At 42.7% G+C, this 18745-nt stretch overlaps 1 protein-coding gene across 1 annotated transcript in view; it reads left to right on the top strand.

Annotated features, from left to right (window-relative positions):
• The window catches only part of HIBADH (3-hydroxyisobutyrate dehydrogenase), a 172044-nt gene extending 154181 nt beyond the window's left edge, over window positions 1-17863 (top strand). The window contains exons 7-8 of the mRNA XM_069729915.1: window positions 13582-13738; window positions 17265-17863. Of these exons, the coding sequence (XP_069586016.1) occupies window positions 13582-13738; window positions 17265-17423 (316 nt within the window). The 3' untranslated portion in view covers window positions 17424-17863. The remainder of the gene's footprint in view (window positions 1-13581; window positions 13739-17264) is intronic.
• Window positions 17864-18745: the final 882 nt, after the last annotated feature.

Genomic DNA, 18745 nt, shown 5'->3' with positions numbered 1-18745 from the left:
ACATCGGGTTACTAAGTGCGGCCCTGCGCTTAGTAACCCGATGTTTACCCTGGTTACCAGTGAAGACATCGCTGGATCGGCGCCACACACGCCGATCCAGCGATGTCAGCGGGAGATCCAGCTACTAAATAAAGTTCTGGACTTTCCTCAGCGACCAACGATCTCCCAGCAGGGGCCTGATCGTTGGTCGCTGTCACACATAACGATTTCCTTAACGATATCGTTGCTACGTCACAAAAAGCAACGATATCGTTAACGATATCGTTATGTGTGAAGGTACCTTTAAGGTCAAGCGAATTTGCTGGAAAATCAAGCACATTGATACTGTTGTTTTTAAACCAGGCCTTGGTTTCTTTGCTGGAGAATGAAATTTCTATCTCCAAAAGGGTGAGGGAAGCATGACGTGTTCTAAAATTTCCTGGTAGACTGCTGTGCTAACTTTGGTCTTGATAAGCACAGTGGACCTTAACCAACAGATGACATGGCTCCCCAAGCCATCACTGATTGTGGAAACGTTACACTTGACCTGAAGCAGCTTGGATTGTGTGCCTCTCCAAATGCCTTTCCAAATGAAATTTAAAATTTACTTTTATCTGAAACCAACACCTTAGACCAATGAGCAACAGTTCAGTTCTTTTACTCCTTGGCACAGGTAAGACGCTTCTGGCGTTGTCTTTGAGTCATGAGTGGCTTGACACAAGGAATGCGACACTTGTAGCCCATGTTCTGGATACGTCTGTATGTGCTGGCTCTTGAACCAATGACTCCAGCAGCAGTCCACTCCTTGTGAATCTCCCCTAAATTTTGAATGGCCTTTTCTTAATAATTTCAAGGTTGCGGTTATCCCGGTTGTTTGTTCACCTTTTTCCTATTGTCACGACAGCACCCATTACGAGAGAGGGGATCCACCCACCATCAGGACAGGAACCTACAGGTTAAAAAGGATCGGTCCCCCTCACCTCTACAGTTTAGGTTCCTGTCCTGCACGGGAGCCTGCAGGTTGAAGACTCACCCAGGTCCATCAGCCTCTGCGCGGTCTCTGCGGGAACGGCAGAGACGGGGGCACTGGAAGCAGCATTGGGGGTGTACTGCTCGCAGACCCTTCCTCGACTGGGCACAAGGATGTCGCGATCCCAGGGGCCGGGGAATGCCGCCCTGGGTCACGTGAGCGCAGCGCAGCGCTGCTTCGGCGCTCATCCAGGGAAGACAAAGCGCTCGTGACCCAGAAGTAGTTGCAGGTAATTCCAGGGGAGGAAGTGCACTTCATTTCTTAAAACAGCCGGAACAGGTAAGCAGTGTGCGGCAAGATGTCTTCTGTGGGGGACGCAGAGGACCTTCAGGTGGAGGTGCCTGAGCAGCACAGAAAGAGCGGTAGCAGCCATTCAAGGAGCAGCAGCGGTGTGGTATGGGGCAGCAGCGTTCGAATGCCCCAGCGTTACGTGACAATTCACCTCCTATGGAACCGGTACTCCTTTGATCAGCGTTTGGTGAGTGTGTGATCTACACCTGGTAGCTGATTTGTTTCATTTCTTGTGTTTTGTTATAGGTTAAAAAAAACAACAAAACCCAAACACAAGGAATATAGCTAAAAAAATGGAGTATACAAATCCCAAAGATCATAATCGTATGGAAAAAGACTTTATTTTTACAAAAATACATATCAATCAATAGTAAATGTTCGCACCCATACAGGTAGGAAATACGGAAGGAAACTGAAGGTAAGCTGGTTCACATGGGAAGAGCAGAATACATCCAGAGCAAGCAGTCAAAAAAGCTTGACCGCGAAACGCGCGTCAGGGGGCCGCTGGGGCAAGTGGGAGAGCCGTCCGGTCACGTTATGGGTAAGCATGCATAGATAACCAACTTACTAAGGAGTGTTTTTTGTGGGGTACTGCCTTTGGCACCCCTATACTATATTGAAACTATCCTTGCCACGTGGGTTTTTCTTGGAATAGCGATACATATATGCTAGCCACCTTAGGGAGAGACCCAAGTTGGGCTAAATGTAGCGGGACGAAAGAGACCGAAAAGCCCTCTACTTAAAGGAAATACATAGTGGATGCTTTCCTGAAACGGAAAGTACTTGCAAGCAGCATAATACAAAGAATAGCAGGAATAGCATAATTGTTGTTGGTGTGCTTGCCCTGGATGTATTCTGCTCTTCTCATCTGAACCAGCTTACCTTCAGTTTCCTTCCGTATTTCCTACCTGTATGGGTGCTAACATTTACTATTGAGTGATATGTATTTTTGTAAAAATAAAGTCTTTTTTCGTACTATTATGATCTTTGGATTTTGTATACTCCGTTTATTTGCTGTATTCCATGGTTGTTGGAGTTGTCCTGGTAACCCAGTGAGTCTGGGTACTAATTTTGGGAGAGCTCGATTTTTCTGCTCTTGGCCACATACTAAGACTGTGCTTCATAATTTGTTGTTTAAAAACCAAACACAAGCAGTGTGCATTATGCACAGTACCCTTACCAGACAGCTATGTTAAAAAGCTTTGTCAGGCGTGTATTTGCCGTGCTTTAGAGGAAGAAGCTCCCCTCCCTCCGTACATCGGACTTTAGAGCGGTTATTAGGGGAGAAATCAAATGTTCCCTGAAAAGCAAACTGCATGAAAAACCTAGTGTGGGCTTATTGTCTGATTCCAGCCCATCTCTACAAGAGGGCGAATGTTCAGACTCTTCATCACCATCCTCTTCGGATGAGGAGGGAAGACCATGCTTTTCTGTAGAAAATATGGATGTGTTAGTGAAGGCGGTTCGCACAACCATGGGGGTTGCAGATAATAAGGAACCCAGATCCACCCAAGATATCATGTTTGCGGGGTTATGTCAGAATAATCGCAAATCCTTTCCGGTGGTAGACACAGTTAAAGATCTTGTTAGGCATGAATGGGATAAACAGGATAAGGGGTTTTTACCATCATCCGCAAAAAGGAGATACCCCTTTGATGATGAACTTTTGTCTCAGTGGGTAAAAGTCCCTAAGGTGGACGCAGCTGTGGCTTCCACATCAAAGTCAGCCACTCTACAACTGGAGGATGTAGGCCTTCTCAAGGATCCATCTGACAGAAAAACAGGCATGTTCTTAAAGAAGGTTTGTGAGTTGTTATCCGGAGCATTTAAGCCTGCAATCGCTATTACCTGTACTGCCAGATCTATTATTGTCTGGGTAAGTCAGTTGGAGAACCAGCTAAAAGCTAAGGTCCCTAGAGATAAACTGCTGGACTCTCTATCTCAGATTCGTGAAGAGGTAGCGTACTTTGCGGATGCATCGGTAGACTCTTTAAAGTTAGCAGCCAGATCGGCAGGTCTTTCAAATGCTGCCTGGCGGGCTCTCTGGCTTAAGACTTGGAAGGGTGATGCTCAAGCCAGAGCAAAATTGTGTACTATTCCATGCAGGGGTGAGTACTTATTTGGCCCTGTGCTGGATTATATCCTTGCAAAAGCAGAGGATAGGAAAAAGGGATTTCCTAAAGTATTTAATCCTACTTTCAGAAAGCCTTCAGAAGACGTATGCCTTTCCGGAGGTCTTATTCAGACCGAGATTGGGAACCGGTGGAGCCAAAGAAAAAAGGTGCATACTTCGGTGGCTCTTCATCATCAAGACGCAGACGCAACTACAGATAAAACAGACCACCCAGTGGGTGGTAGATTAAAATATTTATTTAACCAATGGGCCAAGATAACATCCAGTAGCTGGATCTTGGGTATAGTTGCATCAGGATTGAAATTAGAATTTCGTGAAGTACCTCCGAGTTATTATGTATTGACTAATTCATTCTTCGGACCAACAGCAGGCCTTAGAAATAGAAATTCAGCAGTTGAGAAAAAAGGAAGTTATTGTAGAAGTACCAAAGGATCAAGAAAGGGAGGGATTTTATTCTCCTCTTATTTTTGATTTCCAAGCCTGATGGATCCTTTAGGACCATCATAAACTTGCGAAAATTTAAATAAATTTCTCCAATATCGTGCCATTAAAATGGAGTCCACTAGGTCGACAACTAAACTTCTATTTCCCAGGTGTTACATGTCTGTGCTGGATCTAAAAGATTCGTACTACCATCTACCCATTTACAAGGATCACCAGCAGTTCCTCAGAATGGCGGTACGGCTAAACGATCAGGTTAGGCATTTTCAGTTTACGGCAATGCCTTTTGGCCTATCTATGGCCCCGGGGGTATTTACTCAGATGATTGCAGAAGTTATGGCCTACGTCAGAGAAAAAGATACCCTGGTTGTACCCTACTTGGACGATTTCCTGATAATTGGAAATTCGGTTATCCAATGTAAGGCCCGCTTAAACTCTACAATATCATCTCTGCAGGACCTTGGTTGGTTGATCAACCTAAAGAAATCAAAACTAGAACCCTCAACGCATCAAGTTTTCCTCGGTATTCTTCTAAACTCGGAAGATCAGTTATGTTTTCTACCAGAAGACAAAAAACAAAGGATTATTCACAAGGTCACGGCAGTGAGAAAAAATCCAGATCTAACTTTATGAAACCCAATGTTCCTGCTGGGGTCATTGACATCATGTATACCGGCTGTTCAATGGGATCAATCCCATACTCGTGTACTACAATCCGAGATCCTCGAGGCAGAAAGGAAGCTTCAAGGTCGCCTAAATGGAAAACTCAGGCTATCAACCACCACTCTCAACGACCTAAAGTGGTGGCTGGACATGTACCATTTGTCAAAGGGGGTTCAATGGGGAATCATACCGGACAACACAGTCACAATCGATGCCAGCCCATTGGGTTGGGGAGCTCACATGGGGTACGGTCTGGCCCAAGGGCGGTGGTCAATCCTAGAATCCCAAAGTTCTTCAAATTTGAAAGAACTTGCAGCAATCAAATATGCATTCCTTCAGTTTCTACCGGCCCTGCGGGGTTCACATGTACTGTTGCAGACCGACAATATGACAGTGGTAGCCTACCTCAACCATCGGGGGGGACAAGATCACAATCTCTAATGTCCACCACTGCAGAGATACTCACCTTAGCCGAAACTCACTTCCTTTCCCTTTTAGCAGTTCACATAATAGGAAAACCCAATGTGGAAGCAGATTATCTCAGCTGACATTGCCTATGCCAGGGGGAATGGTCCCTGGACAAATTTTCAAACAAATAGTCAGGCTCTGGTTGTTACCAATTATAGACCTGTTTGCTACAAGGAGAAACAGGCAGGTCAGGAAGTTTGCATGGCTTCAGGTGGCAGACAGACCATCCATAGTAGACTCCCTTCAATTACATTGGGATTTCCCTCTAGCATATGTGTTCCTCCCAATGTGCTTGATTCCTCGAGTTCTCAGGAAGATCAGGGAGGAGAAGGCGAGAGTAGTTCTAATTGCCCCCTTCTGGCCGAAGAGACCATGGTTTTCTCTACTCAGAGCGATGTCAGTAACCGATCCTTGGGTGTTACCTGTGAGTCCGGGGCTCCTTTCTCAAGGTCCATTTCGTCATCCCAATATGGAGGGTCTTCATTTGACGGCGTGGAATTTGAGAGGGAGTTGCTAAAACGGAGAGGATTTTCAGAGGCCTTAATATCTACTTTGCTAAATAGCCGAAAAGAGGTTACTACCAAAATTTATTCTAAGGTCTGGAAAAAATTTCTTACATTTCATCAGCACCCTCTAACAGACCATGTTCCAGTTCAGGCTATTCTAGAATTCTTGCAGAAGGGCAGAGAATTGGGGTTGGCAGTTAATACTCTTAGGGTTCAAGTGTCTGCTTTAGGAGCCCTATATAACAGCAATGTGGCGGGAAATAGATGGATTTCTAGATTTATTAAAGCTACTGAGCGTAGTAACCCAGTTCATATTGCTAGATTGCTGCCATGGGATTTAAACTTGGTGTTAAATGCGTCAACACAACCCCCTTTCGAGCCATTAGATTCTGCTTCAATTAAGATTCTAACCCTAAAGACAGCTCTTTTGTTAGCCTTAATTTCTGCTAGACGAGTTAGTGATATCCAAGCGTTATCAGCGGATCCTCCCTATCCAATGGTCTTTCAGGATAAAATTGTTTTGAAACCGGACCCAGCATACTTACCAAAGGTAGCTTCTAGGTTCCATAGGAGCCAGGAGATATATTTACCATCCTTTTACGATAATCCAGTTACAGCAGAAGAGCAGAAATTGCATACACTAGATGTTAAGAGTGCAGTACAGGAATATTTAAATAAGACACAAAGCTGGAGGTAGAGCAGGGCTCTTTGTTTCTTTCCAGAATCAAAGGAGAGGTTCGAGTGTCACAAAAAGTTCTATCGCCAGATGGATCAGGGATGCGATATGTCTTGCCTATTCTGCCAAGGGGGAAACGCCACTAAAAGGCATCGACGCACACTCCACTCGAGCTATGGCCTCATCCTGGGCAGAGAAAACGGATGTTCCCATTGATATAATATGTAAGTCAGCAACGTGGTCATCTCCTTCCACCTTTATAAACACTACCGGCTTGATCTATCATCCAATTCCAGCCTAGACTTTGGGCATTCAGTACTTAGTGCTGTGGTCCCTCCCAGATGAATAGTCTCTGAAGGTCTCTTGTAATGGGTGCTGTCGTGGCGATAGGAAAACCGGGTGTTAATTACTAATAGGATTTTACAGAGTCCACGACAACACCCGCACATTCCCTCCCTGTAGTTACACTGGTTTCCCGCACTCTTTGGAAGGTGTGCTTTTCAGATTTCACTCCGTAGGGGTGATGGTATTTAGTGTTGTTTAAAGAATAATTATCATGTACTAATTCAATGGCGGTATGCCTTGTACTCTGGAACACAAACTGGAGAGGCGAGGGGGACCGCCCCTTTTTTAACCTGTAGGTTCCTGTCCTGATGGTGGGTAGATCCCCTCTCTCGTAATGGGTGCTGTTGTGGACTCTGTAAAATCCTATTACCGGTAAGTAACAACCGGTTTCTACCATACTTTTTCCTTCCACTCAACTTTCCATTAATATGCTTGGATATAGCACTCTGTGAACAGCTAGCTTCTTTAGCAATGACCTTTTGTGGCTTACCCTCCTTGTGGAGTGTGACAATGACTGCCTTCTGGACATCTGTCAAGTCAGCAACCTTCCCCATGATTGTGGAGCCTACTGAAACAGACTAAGGGATCTTTTTAAACATTTAGGAAGCCTTTGCAGGTGTTTTTGTTAATTATTCTAATTTATTGAGATAATGTCTTTTGGCTTTTCGTTGGCTATAAGCATTCGCATCAACATTAACAGAAATAAACACTTGAAATAGATCACTCTGTTTGTAATGATTCTATATAATGAGTTTCACTTTTTGTATAACCGATGATCAGCTGATGAGTCATATAATGGGTAAATAGTTAAAGGAGGTGGGAATGGTTACCAACCAACATCAGCCTAAAAGAAGTTGCCAGCAGGAGACTGACATTAAAGGTACCTTCACACATAACGATATTGTTAACGATATCGTTGCTATTTGTGACGTAGCAACGATATCGTTAATGAAATCGTTCTGTGTGACAGCGACCAACGATCAGGCCCCTGCTGGGAGATCGTTGGTCGCTGAAGAAAGTCCAGAACTTTATTTCGTCGCTGGACTCCCTGGAGACATCGCTGGATCGGCGTGTGTGACACCGATCCAGCGATGTCTTCACTGGTAACCAGGGTAAACATCGGGTAACTAAGCGCAGGGCCGCGCTTAGTAACCCTGATGTTTACCCTGGTTACCATGCTAAAAGTAAAAAAAAACAAACGCTACATACTTACCTACCGCTGTCTGTCCTCCAGCGCTGTGCTCTGCACTCCTCCTGTACTGGCTGTGAGCGTCGGTCAGCCGGAAAGCAGAGCGGTGACGTCACCGCTCTGCTTTCCGGCTCACAGACAGTACAGGAGGAGAGCAGAGAAGCAGAGCGCAGCGCTGGAGGACAGACAGCGGTAGGTAAGTATGTAGTGTTTGGTTTTTTTTACTTTTAGGAAGGTAACCAGGGTAAACATTGGGTAACTAAGCGCGGCCCTGCGCTTAGTTACCCGATGTTTACCCTGGTTACCGGCATCGTTGGTCGCTGGAGAGCGGTCTGTGTGACAGCTCTCCAGCGACCAAACAGCGACGCTGCAGCGATCCGGATCGTTGTCGGTATCGCTGCAGCGTCGCTTAATGTGAAGGGGCCTTAACTCTTGCCAAAGGAAAAGAACTACCATACATTTTAATTGCAGCTGGCCAAGAGCTGCCACGAATCCTTAATGATTTGTAACAGACTCACTATCTAAATTCGTTATCAGTGTGTCTGTGTGGGTTTCCTTCAGGTACTCTGGTTTCCTACAACACTCTAAACATGGGGATAACATACAAACTCCTTGCAGATATTTTCCTTGGTGGGATTTGAGCCCAGGACACCAAGCAAAGCAACAGTGTGAACCACAGCCACCGCTCTGCCCCTGTAGATCTTTGTTTAATTTTAAGTTACAATTTTTAAATAACGGCTTCCCCATATATTTATATATTTTTGGAAGGTATTTAGAACCACCAGTATGGTGGACATTACAACTGGACTTTTCAGACTGCAAATTAGGCATTGGACAGTAATATGGAAATGTATCTTACAGTTATTAGCTTCTTTTTTTTGGCCTTGCTAACTATGTTACTTTGTAGATGTATTGCCATATAAAAGGCAGATTTGTTATCTAGATGTCTGAAAGAGTTTTGTGGTAACTTTAATGGGGACATTAATTGAGGTATTGGTTGTTATTCTGATAAACTAATTTGAGAAATGGAAACCTATTAGAGTAAAGCACCGTAAATGAACTGTAGCTAAAAGAAACTGCGTGGAGAAATTTTGCGGAGAACACAAGGAATAATCTCATACTTATCTTTTATTGTAGCCTAGTTGTTTTATCTACTGGAGATTGAGGAAACCCCTGCTACAGCCAGTTGTCTTAGGGTACCATCACACATAACGATATCGTTGCTTTTTGTGACGTAGCAACGATATCGTTAACTAAATCGTTATGTTTGACAGCGACCAACGATCAGGCCCCTGCTGGGAGATCGTTGGTCGCTGGGGAAAGTCCAGCACTTTATTTTGTCGCTGGCTCTCCCGCTGACATCGCTGAATCGGCGTGTGTGACGCCGATTCAGCGATGTCTTCACTGGTAACCAGGGTAAACATCGGGTTACTAAGCGCAGGGCCGCGCTTAGTAACCCGATGTTTACCCTGGTTACCATCGTAAATGTAAAAAAACAAACACTACATACTTACATTCCCGGTGTCTGGTCATGTCCCTCGCCTTCAGCTTCCCGCACTGACTGGTGAGCGCCGGCCAGCCGTAAAGTACAGCACAGCGGTGACGTCACCGCTGTACTTTACGGCCGCCGCTCAGTCAGTCCTTGAAGCTGAAGGCGAGGGACATGACCAGACACCGGGAATGTAAGTATGTAGTGTTTGTTTTTTTACATTTACAACGGTAACCAGGGTAAACATCGGGTTACTAAGCGCGGCCCTGCGCTTAGTAACCCGATGTTTACCCTGGTTACCCGGGGACTTCAGGATCGTTGGTCGCTGGAGAGCGGTCTGTGTGACAGCTCTCCAGCGACTAAACAACGACGCTGCAGCGATCGACATCGTTGTCGGTATCGCTGCAGCGTCGCTTAGTGTGACGGTACCTTTACAGCCAGATGCAAGACAGTGAGGAGTAGGGGGGAACATGCCTGTGGCTTTGGGATACACAGAAGATCACTTTTTATATGTAACAGGAATGAAAATGGCATCCATACATATATTTTTGGTTTGGGTGATATTTTGAGTACTTCTTAAAATTGGTTGTCTCCGCAGACAGGAGCGCATATTGTTAGAAAATGTCATCAGTGATTTTTCAGACATCGACTAACTACTGTAACACCACCAATTGCGATGAAAATGCCTAGCAGAATTAACTAGAGACTTTCTTAGCACTAATGCCACTTTATTCTAGTAACCACTAGTGGACAGAGCAGTCTGACCCTTGTCAGCTGAACATTGTACATCATTCTACCATTTTTTAAAAACCAACATTTATGAACATTTCTGCACAACCTTTTTTTTTTCTTTTTATCAAGAAATTGAAGAGACACGTATGTCAGGCGTGATACTATCCATGTCATATTAAAACAAATGTATAAAGTGTCTGAGAGGCTTTAATACCAATATTTGTCACCAGGTTAAGTTTGGTATGGATTTAATAATTATTCTCAGCTTGACGGTCTCTACAAAGCGGCCAGCTGTTTTCTGGAATGCAATTAGTACATAGTTCTTTTAAATATTTTGTGATGCTTGAGAATCCCAGTTAGTGGTGACATTTAGGAATTTTTCCAGCATAGACTTAGCGGTCAATATGGTTTAGTTTATTGATCCGGGTCCCCCATTAGCCACATGCTTAGCCATTCAGCACATAGAAGCATCTTATTTTTAATTATTTGATTTGTGTACCGTATTTTTCAGGATTATAAGACGCACCCCAAATTTTGAGGAGAAAAATAGGACATTTTTTTAAAAAGTAAAATGGTGGTGCTTCTTATAATTCATGCGTCTTATTGCTTACCGTGGGGTGGTGATTGAGGTAAAGCAGGGTCGCTGCTGGAAGAGACAGGAGTGGGGTGATGCCGTAGACTGGTATGAGGGGGTGTTACAATATGCAGAGCGCCGCTTCGGGTGTGCGGTTATGCTGCTGGTGTCCGGTGCTGCTGCTTGTGTCCGGTGCTGTAGGGTGCCCGGAGATGCTGCGGGGGTGTCCAGCGCTGCTGCGGGTGTCTCCGGTGCTGCTGCAGCTGTCTCAGCTGACATTTTGTGACAGGCCAGAGCCCCCGCAGTTCCATGGTTTCCTGTGAGATGGACTCCGGGAAAATGGCCGCCGGGGGCGGCGCATGCTCAGATGGAGATGAGATCTCAGCGCCGGGCACCCTCACAACAGCCCCGGACACAGGCAGCAGCACCGGACACCCCCTCATCCCAGCCTGCAGCATGCACCAACGGTATCGGTAAGGTATTTTCGCATTATAAGACACACCCCCATTTTCCCCCCAAATGGGGGAAAAGTGCATCTTATAATCCAAAAAATGTGGTATTTACAACGATGAGAGATGTCACATTGTTTGTTTGTTTTTTTACATCTTCGAATGAAATACCTGTTTTGGCCATTAATAGAGAAATGAAAAAGGGTAGCATTATTCATGAGACTATGCTTTGTCATGTGTAGAATTTGTTGTACACTCACAGAAAGGTAGTTTGGAAATAGAAGGGAAAAAAGCATTATTAAATGAATGTAATTAAAGACAATGTTCTGATTGGTCTTCATGAGGGGGCGTGAAGGAGTCAGACACTTCTGATTCTTGTAGAGGCGCACACCTCTTCATGAATCTGGTGTTCTGACGAGAGGCGTACGCTACACCTGAAATCTTATGCCAGTCATGGACTAGAGTGAGATTTCTGGTATACGGAAGGCCACAGCTAGTTACAAATTAGACTGATGTGTAACGCACATGCCGCACCCTTGTCGTGCTTCCGCTGGTTGACATGATGTTGGGTTTTCATGCAGCATATTGTTCATCCTACCGACCTCCATGACTCACAAACCTTCAATTTTGTTACCAAAATTGCCTAAATGATCATCTTATTTGCTTTAGCAGAGGATAATGTCTGGAAGGTAATTTCTTGGCTGCAATAGACATGATTTTATGACATAATCCTAGAGGTAGAACAAATGATGTTTCTGCATGGCCAAGCTTTGTTTTATTAGGATCAGTAACCTTATCAGCAGTTGACCCAGAACTCTAGGGCACGTCTGCAAATAGAAGGAGACCATATGTCACATCTCCATGTAAACTGCTTCCTGGGCAGCACCGTTTAATGAAGATTTAGTAATGAGCACATGCAAGAACTGTACAAGGAGACTGCTATCTGGATAGGATCTTGTAAACTGTTAACTGCCAGTTTTACTTTGCCATTAATGTACTTTTCCAGCTCTGTTTCTGTGAGTGTGGGAAGTGCTTCCTTTTTATGCTTGGAAGTATTTTTTCCTATTTCCAGTCTGTTATTTCACTTTATTTTTCTAATTAATTGTAACTGGATGGCACATACAATAAAATTCCTGCATGTCGTGTGCATTATTTATGACATACACAAAAATATGATATCTCCACTATTCATATTAACACATGCTGGAAATTCTATTCTCAAAGAAAAGATTAGTGCGGTTTCTGTGAAGAAGAAAGAAAAAAAAAAGTTCCTCAACATTTTACTTTGGATTGATTTCCAGGTTAAAACTTTGTTACTTAGGAAAACTTTCTTTACACGGTTTTAAACATTGCAGATACCATTTTTTAAAATTTTTTTTTACAGTCCCTGTCCTTCCAATAAGCTTTGCATACATCAACAGTACAGGCGAATATAAGAAACTTTTACAATCTATCATGTCCAAGAAATTAGATTGGTTCTTCACTTATAAGCTGCTTCATCCCCTACCCTTGAACTCATTGTCCGCTGAGATAAAAAAAAAAAAACAGCTCAAATCTGTCTTGGTTAAAGATGGACTGCCAGCTCACTGATGTGCTGAGTTATACCTCTTTTTATACTCTGTGGGTAGAGGAGAGGAAGAGCAAGGAACAAGCTGCACAGTGAGACACATGAAGAAACAGACGGATTGAACTGTAGCATCAAGCAACCATTTTACATCTCTCCAGTGATGGATTCACAGCCACAGAGCTCAGTACTATTTATGATCTTATCCATGCTTATGCTTCCATCTTTGATAGAGCTAAAAAGAGAGCAGGACTCTGTCTCTCTCTCTCTGCGTGCCTTGTATAGGAGAAATTCTAGTATCGCATTTACGCTCACCAGCTCTGAGACCAGTGAAAATCGGAGGGAGAGCCTGTAGAGGAAAAAAACAATTGAAAATGGCAAATATAAATGGTGGAATTTCTCATGACAGCCTTTTTTGAAATTAACTGAAATGAAAGATACGCTTTAAGGGCTCACATAACTATGTAATGGCTTTGTATAACCTCTGAATTTTACATCATTTTAACCCATCAGCATTGTACTCATTTGTGTCCCTAATGTACTTCCTTCTGTCTTTCTTATCTTAATGGGTGACTCTGTTTTTCCATAATCTGATTATGGAAAAACAATCTGTATCTCATAGAACTATGTAAAAAGCAAAACAAAATTGAAAATATATATATTTTTAGATACATCCAATCATGTGAAGTGTTCTGGGTTTTTTCTGTTTTTTTTCCTGTTTTTTTTTTTTTCTGGTTTTTTTTCTTACCTAAATAGAAGTCACTTCTTGACATTTGCTGTGGATATTTAGCTATATAATGAAACCATTCAGGTCATTGTGTAGCATATGTGCTAAATCTCTAAACTGAAGTTGTAAACAAAGAAGCATAACATGATGATGGATTTATGCCTTTTAATTTATATTGGCTAGTCTATCTTTCATATCAATTCCCTACCATTTTTGGACACCTAATAAAGAGTGAAAAATGACATTCTATTGCTTGTGTGTAAAACAATTCATCCGTGTCTGGATGCATTTGGAAATTAATATGCTTTCCTTGACCCTTTATAGATTAGGGCTTGACCCAAAGCTGTTGGCCAAAATCCTGAACATGAGCTCTGGACGTTGCTGGTCAAGCGATACCTATAATCCTGTTCCTGGGGTGATGGAAGGGGTTCCCTCGGCCAATAATTACCAAGGTGGATTTGGAACAACTCTTATGGCAAAGGTAGATTATTATGTAAATTGCGGTGATACATTGTGACTCTGAATGCAAGCTTATTAAATTGACTATGCTGGGTTTATTATGTTTAGAGAAAAATAAAGTGTTTAATCAATTGAGTGCTTTTTGGGTGACTTTCCTATAGAGCTGGTCTCCCCTGAGAAAATAGGTTATTCTTATGAATTGTACTATCCATCAAATTGAATGCGAATTAAACAACATTTTCAGTTCTAGGATGCAGAATTCTCCGATTTCTTTCTAATGAATTAATCATAAATAGGCTTAATAATGTGTTTAGCGTATGTTTTATTTCTAGGAGTTGTCCAATACATACATTCTGATCCATGGACCCTTATTTATCAATATACCGTATATACTCAAGTATAAGCCAAGACCCCTAATTTTTCCACAAAAAAATGGGAAAACTTAATGACTTGAGTATAAGCCTAGAATGGAAAATGCAGCAGGTACCGGTAAATGTCAAAAATAAAAAGATACCAATAAAAGTAAAATTAATTGAGACATCAGTAGGTTGTGTTTTTGAATATCCATATTGAATCAGGAGCCCCATATAATGCCCCATACAGTTCATGATGGGTGCCATAAGATGCTCCATACAGACATTTGCCTCATATAATGCTGCACAAATGCTGATTATGGCCCCATAAGATGCTCCATAGACACATTTGTCCCGTATAATGCTCCACAAATGCTCCACAAATGCTGATTATGGCCCGATAAGATGCTCCATAGAGATATTTGCCCAATATAATGCTGCACAAATGCTGATTATGGCCCCATAAGATGCTCCATAGACACATATGCCCCATATAATGCTCCATAAATGTTGATTATGGCCCCATAAGATGCTCCATAGACTATTATGCCCCATATAATGCTCCATAAATGCTGATTATGGCCCCATAAGATGCTCCATAGACACATATGCCCCATATAATGCTCCATAAATGTTGATTATGGCCCCATAAGATGCTCCATAGACTATTATGCCCCATATAATGCTCCATAAATGCTGATTATGGCCCCATAAGATGCTCCATAGACACATATGCCCCATATAATGCTCCATAAATGTTGATTATGGCCCCATAAGATGCTCCATAGACTATTATGCCCCATATAATGCTCCATAAATGCTGATTATGGCCCCATAAGATGCTCCATAGACACATATGCCCCATATAATGCTCCATAAATGTTGATTATGGCCCCATAAGATGCTCCATAGACTATTATGCCCCATATGCTGTTGCTGCAATTAAAAAAAAGTCACATACTCACCTCTCGTCGCTCAGGCCCCCGGCACTTGCTATAGTCACCTGTCCCCCGTTCCACCATCGGCGCCGCTGTGTCTTCCGCGTCCTCCACAGTGACTGTCCAGGCAGAGGGCGGCGAGCACACTAATCGCGTCATCACGCCCTCTGACCTGAGCGTCACTGCAGAGGATGTAGAAGACACAGCGGCGCTGACGGCGGAATGGGGGACAGGTGAATATCGCACACTGCCCCCTGTCATACTCACCTGCTCCCGGCGCGGTCCCTGCACATCCTTGGTTCTCCGGGCACTGACAGCTTCTTCCTGTAGTGAGCGGTCACATGGTACCGCCCATTACAGTAATGAATATGCGGCTCCACCCCTATGGGAGTGGAGTCGGGTCTATATTCATTACTGTAATGAGTGGGTCCATGTGACCGCTCAATACAGGAAGAAGCTGTCAGTGCCCAGAGAAGTGGGGACGTGCAGGGACCGCACCAGGAGCAGGTGAGTATTATTAGACAGCTGCCGCTCCCCCTCCCCTGCCGACCCCTGGGAATGACTCGAGTATAAGCCGAGAGGGGCAATTTCGGCCTAAAAAAAAGGGCTGAAATTCTCGGCTTATATACTATAGTATATACGGTAATTGTTGTGAATCCCAGACAAAGTTTACATGTATCTAAGACATCAAAATATATCCCGTTAATTAATCTGATGTAATAAGAAGTATACCTTTTGTAGTAACTGTCCAAACAATACGTTGTTCCCAATAATGGCCAAATGTAAAATTGTGCAACCATTGAACAATGGTGATAATTCTCTCATTAGATGTTGTTTACATCTTTTATGCTGACCTAACAATTGTCAGCAGTACATCCACTCATGTAATACAGACATCATCTTGTGTTTTATAATGGACATGAGAGAGAGTGAATCGATCACCTGCATAAAAATACATACCATTATTACAACATATAAATACAGGGTTGTTTCCTTTCAATTAAGTTTCTACCCTTGCTGCAGCTGGTTATAAAATAACTACTGCCCTGTATTCACCTTCCCCTGGTCCACAGGTAAGTCTATGCTTTTACTCCCGATGCTTGGCATTGGCTGCGGCCATGGCCTCATATCGATAGCGCAGCAGCCTTTTATGAGCTCAGTGGTTCTGAAGGGGGTGTTCTTTCTTCACTGAGCTCACTGATTGGGTTTCGCTTTGCCAAGTCAGCATCGCAAACAATGTCAGACGCCGGGGAAGCAGTGGTGGACCTGGGGAAGGCGAGTACGGTTTGTTTTGTTTTATAAAAAACTACTGCCAGGTTAGAAAATGAATTGAAAGGGAGCAATCCCTCTGTTATTGTAGCACTACCATGGTGCCAGTACCTTTTTAACTAACTTAACAGTGTAATATCTGTTTACCAAAGCTGCACAGAGAGCAGTTTCGTGGTATATAGTATATTGCTCATTGTGTAGGGCAAGAGTTAATAAAGTTGGTGCAAGAATGGAAAGTTGTTGGAAGTTGTCATCCCTAACAAAAACTTTGTCTATCGGTTCTGTCTGGAATGCTTCGTTATACTTGCACAATATGATTTTATTTAAATTCAGTAAAGTGTACATAAAGAACTGTGAAATATATCTGATCAGTGATGTTTCTTTTCATTCTTATGAGCCACTCCTTTTCCTTACCGTGCTTTTTAAACTCATCATTCACTTTGAAAAATAGCAAATGATACAAGATAGAGTTTTCTTAGTGAGGAATCAGATTACACACTGTCTACTGAGGTCTAAGGAGAGGTGAAGGGGGAGGAGCAGAGTAAGAGAGAGAAGAGGAGGTAGACACATTGGTGGTGCTGCTGTTTTTTTTGTAAGTTTATATCTTGCTCTAGTGCTGGATTCACTTCTACACTGCTCAGTACTACTGTATAATATCATCCATGCTGTTTCTACTTCTAAACATGCGATACAGAGTGACAGGAGAACAGGAACCCCTGTTGTCTCTCTCTCTATTGTTTATGGAAGACATTTGTAGTAGCTAGTCAGAATTATTAGCTGCATTTGTGTAATAAGCAATATAGGTATATTTTGCCAAGTGGCAACTGGGATATCAAATGCATTAATTATGTACCGACCTTGTTTTGTTAAAAAAAATAAAAATGAAATGTTGGAACAAGTTCTTTCCTTTTTGCAAGGATATTATTTGATGCAAGTCATTTATTTATGTTGTACACTATCGAACATTGTCTACTTGTTTTTATCACAGGATCTGGGTTTAGCCCAAGACTCTGCCACAAGCACGAAGAGTCCAACTCCGCTGGGTTCCCTCTCGCACCAGGTTTACAGACTAATGTGTGCCAAAGGCTATGCCCAGAAGGACTTCTCCTCCGTCTTGCAGTTTTTACGCGAAGAAGAAAATTTGTGAGCATACTTGTTAAACATGTACTATTTTGGGGAAAGTGGTTAGCTTTCAGGTGTATGACAAAATATAAGCCTTTAAGTGAGAAAACCTTTTGAAGAAGTGATGTCTTGAACACTGCAAACCCGTTGTTGAATACTGTTACTGTCTCAATGGTAAAAGCAATATTTTTAATTGCTGTAAAGTAAGGTTCCAAAACCTGCCCTAATGTCTACTTACCTGTTGCTCAGCGTTCAGGGCACTCCTAATCCTGGGGTCACACTCAAAGTCTACTTTTTTTTATACAATTGTTAACTCATCATGTTCTGTTTAGGAAAAAGAGTGTATGTTTGTGTTCTAACATATGTCTGTTACTGTGTTGGATCAGATTCTTGTATTAAGGATTTTTTTCTGGACTTTTCTGACAAAAATGATCATGTTCTCCTTTAATAAACAAATAGGACAAACTGTGTGTCTTGTCTTTCATCACAAGCTGCTGTTTGATGCTGGAACAAAGCAAGATGTTGGAGCAAGAGATCATTTCCATGTATATTCTTAATAAACATTACTTTTTCAAACCTGCTTCCCAATAAATGTAAATTAGCAACAAGAATGTGTCCAAAATTCATGTGGAACTGGCACTTCAGACATAATCATATAACCACCATTCTACTGACAATCCTCAATAGAAGTATGCAGAGATCTAGACTATATAAAAAGTTATAATATTTATTAACAATCCATTAAAAAATAACAGCAAAAGAAAAAAAGAAAACCGCAGACACACACAGAGACACCACAAAATCAGTACATCATTATTTATAACCAGGTATATAAAAAGCCAAATCTATGTGTATAGTTAATAATAAATAATGCTTTTGTACACCAGGCTATAAGGGTATGTGTCCACGTTCAGGATTGCATCAGGATTTAGTCAGGATTTTACGCAGGTAAAATCTGCACCAAACGTGCACCTGAGGTCACTGGCAGGTCACCTGCGTTGTCCTTGCGTTGTTTCTGCAATGTAAGGACATGCTGCGTTCTTAAAAGACGTGCCACGTGTCCGTTTATGCGGGTATGCCGCATGCGTCTTTTATTGCATAGTGGAGACGGGATTATATGAAATCCCCTCCACTATGCTGTAACATCTGGACGCTGCGTGTTTGACACTGCGGCTCAACGCAGCATCAAACACGAAGCGTTTCCTGAATGTGGAAATATACCCGAAGAGTAATTTAGGCAAATAGCAAGAACCTAATAGTCATTGGCAATCCCCTAAGGTAATACATCCATAGAAACACTCAACAGTGGAGGGGTACACCTAGGACCAATAAGGGTATATGTAGTAT

Source organism: Ranitomeya imitator, chromosome 6 (assembly GCF_032444005.1).
Source record: "Ranitomeya imitator isolate aRanImi1 chromosome 6, aRanImi1.pri, whole genome shotgun sequence".
Lineage (NCBI taxonomy): Eukaryota > Metazoa > Chordata > Amphibia > Anura > Dendrobatidae > Ranitomeya > Ranitomeya imitator.
Note: the sequence above shows the minus strand (reverse complement) of the source record. Positions and strands in the feature narration are given on the sequence as shown.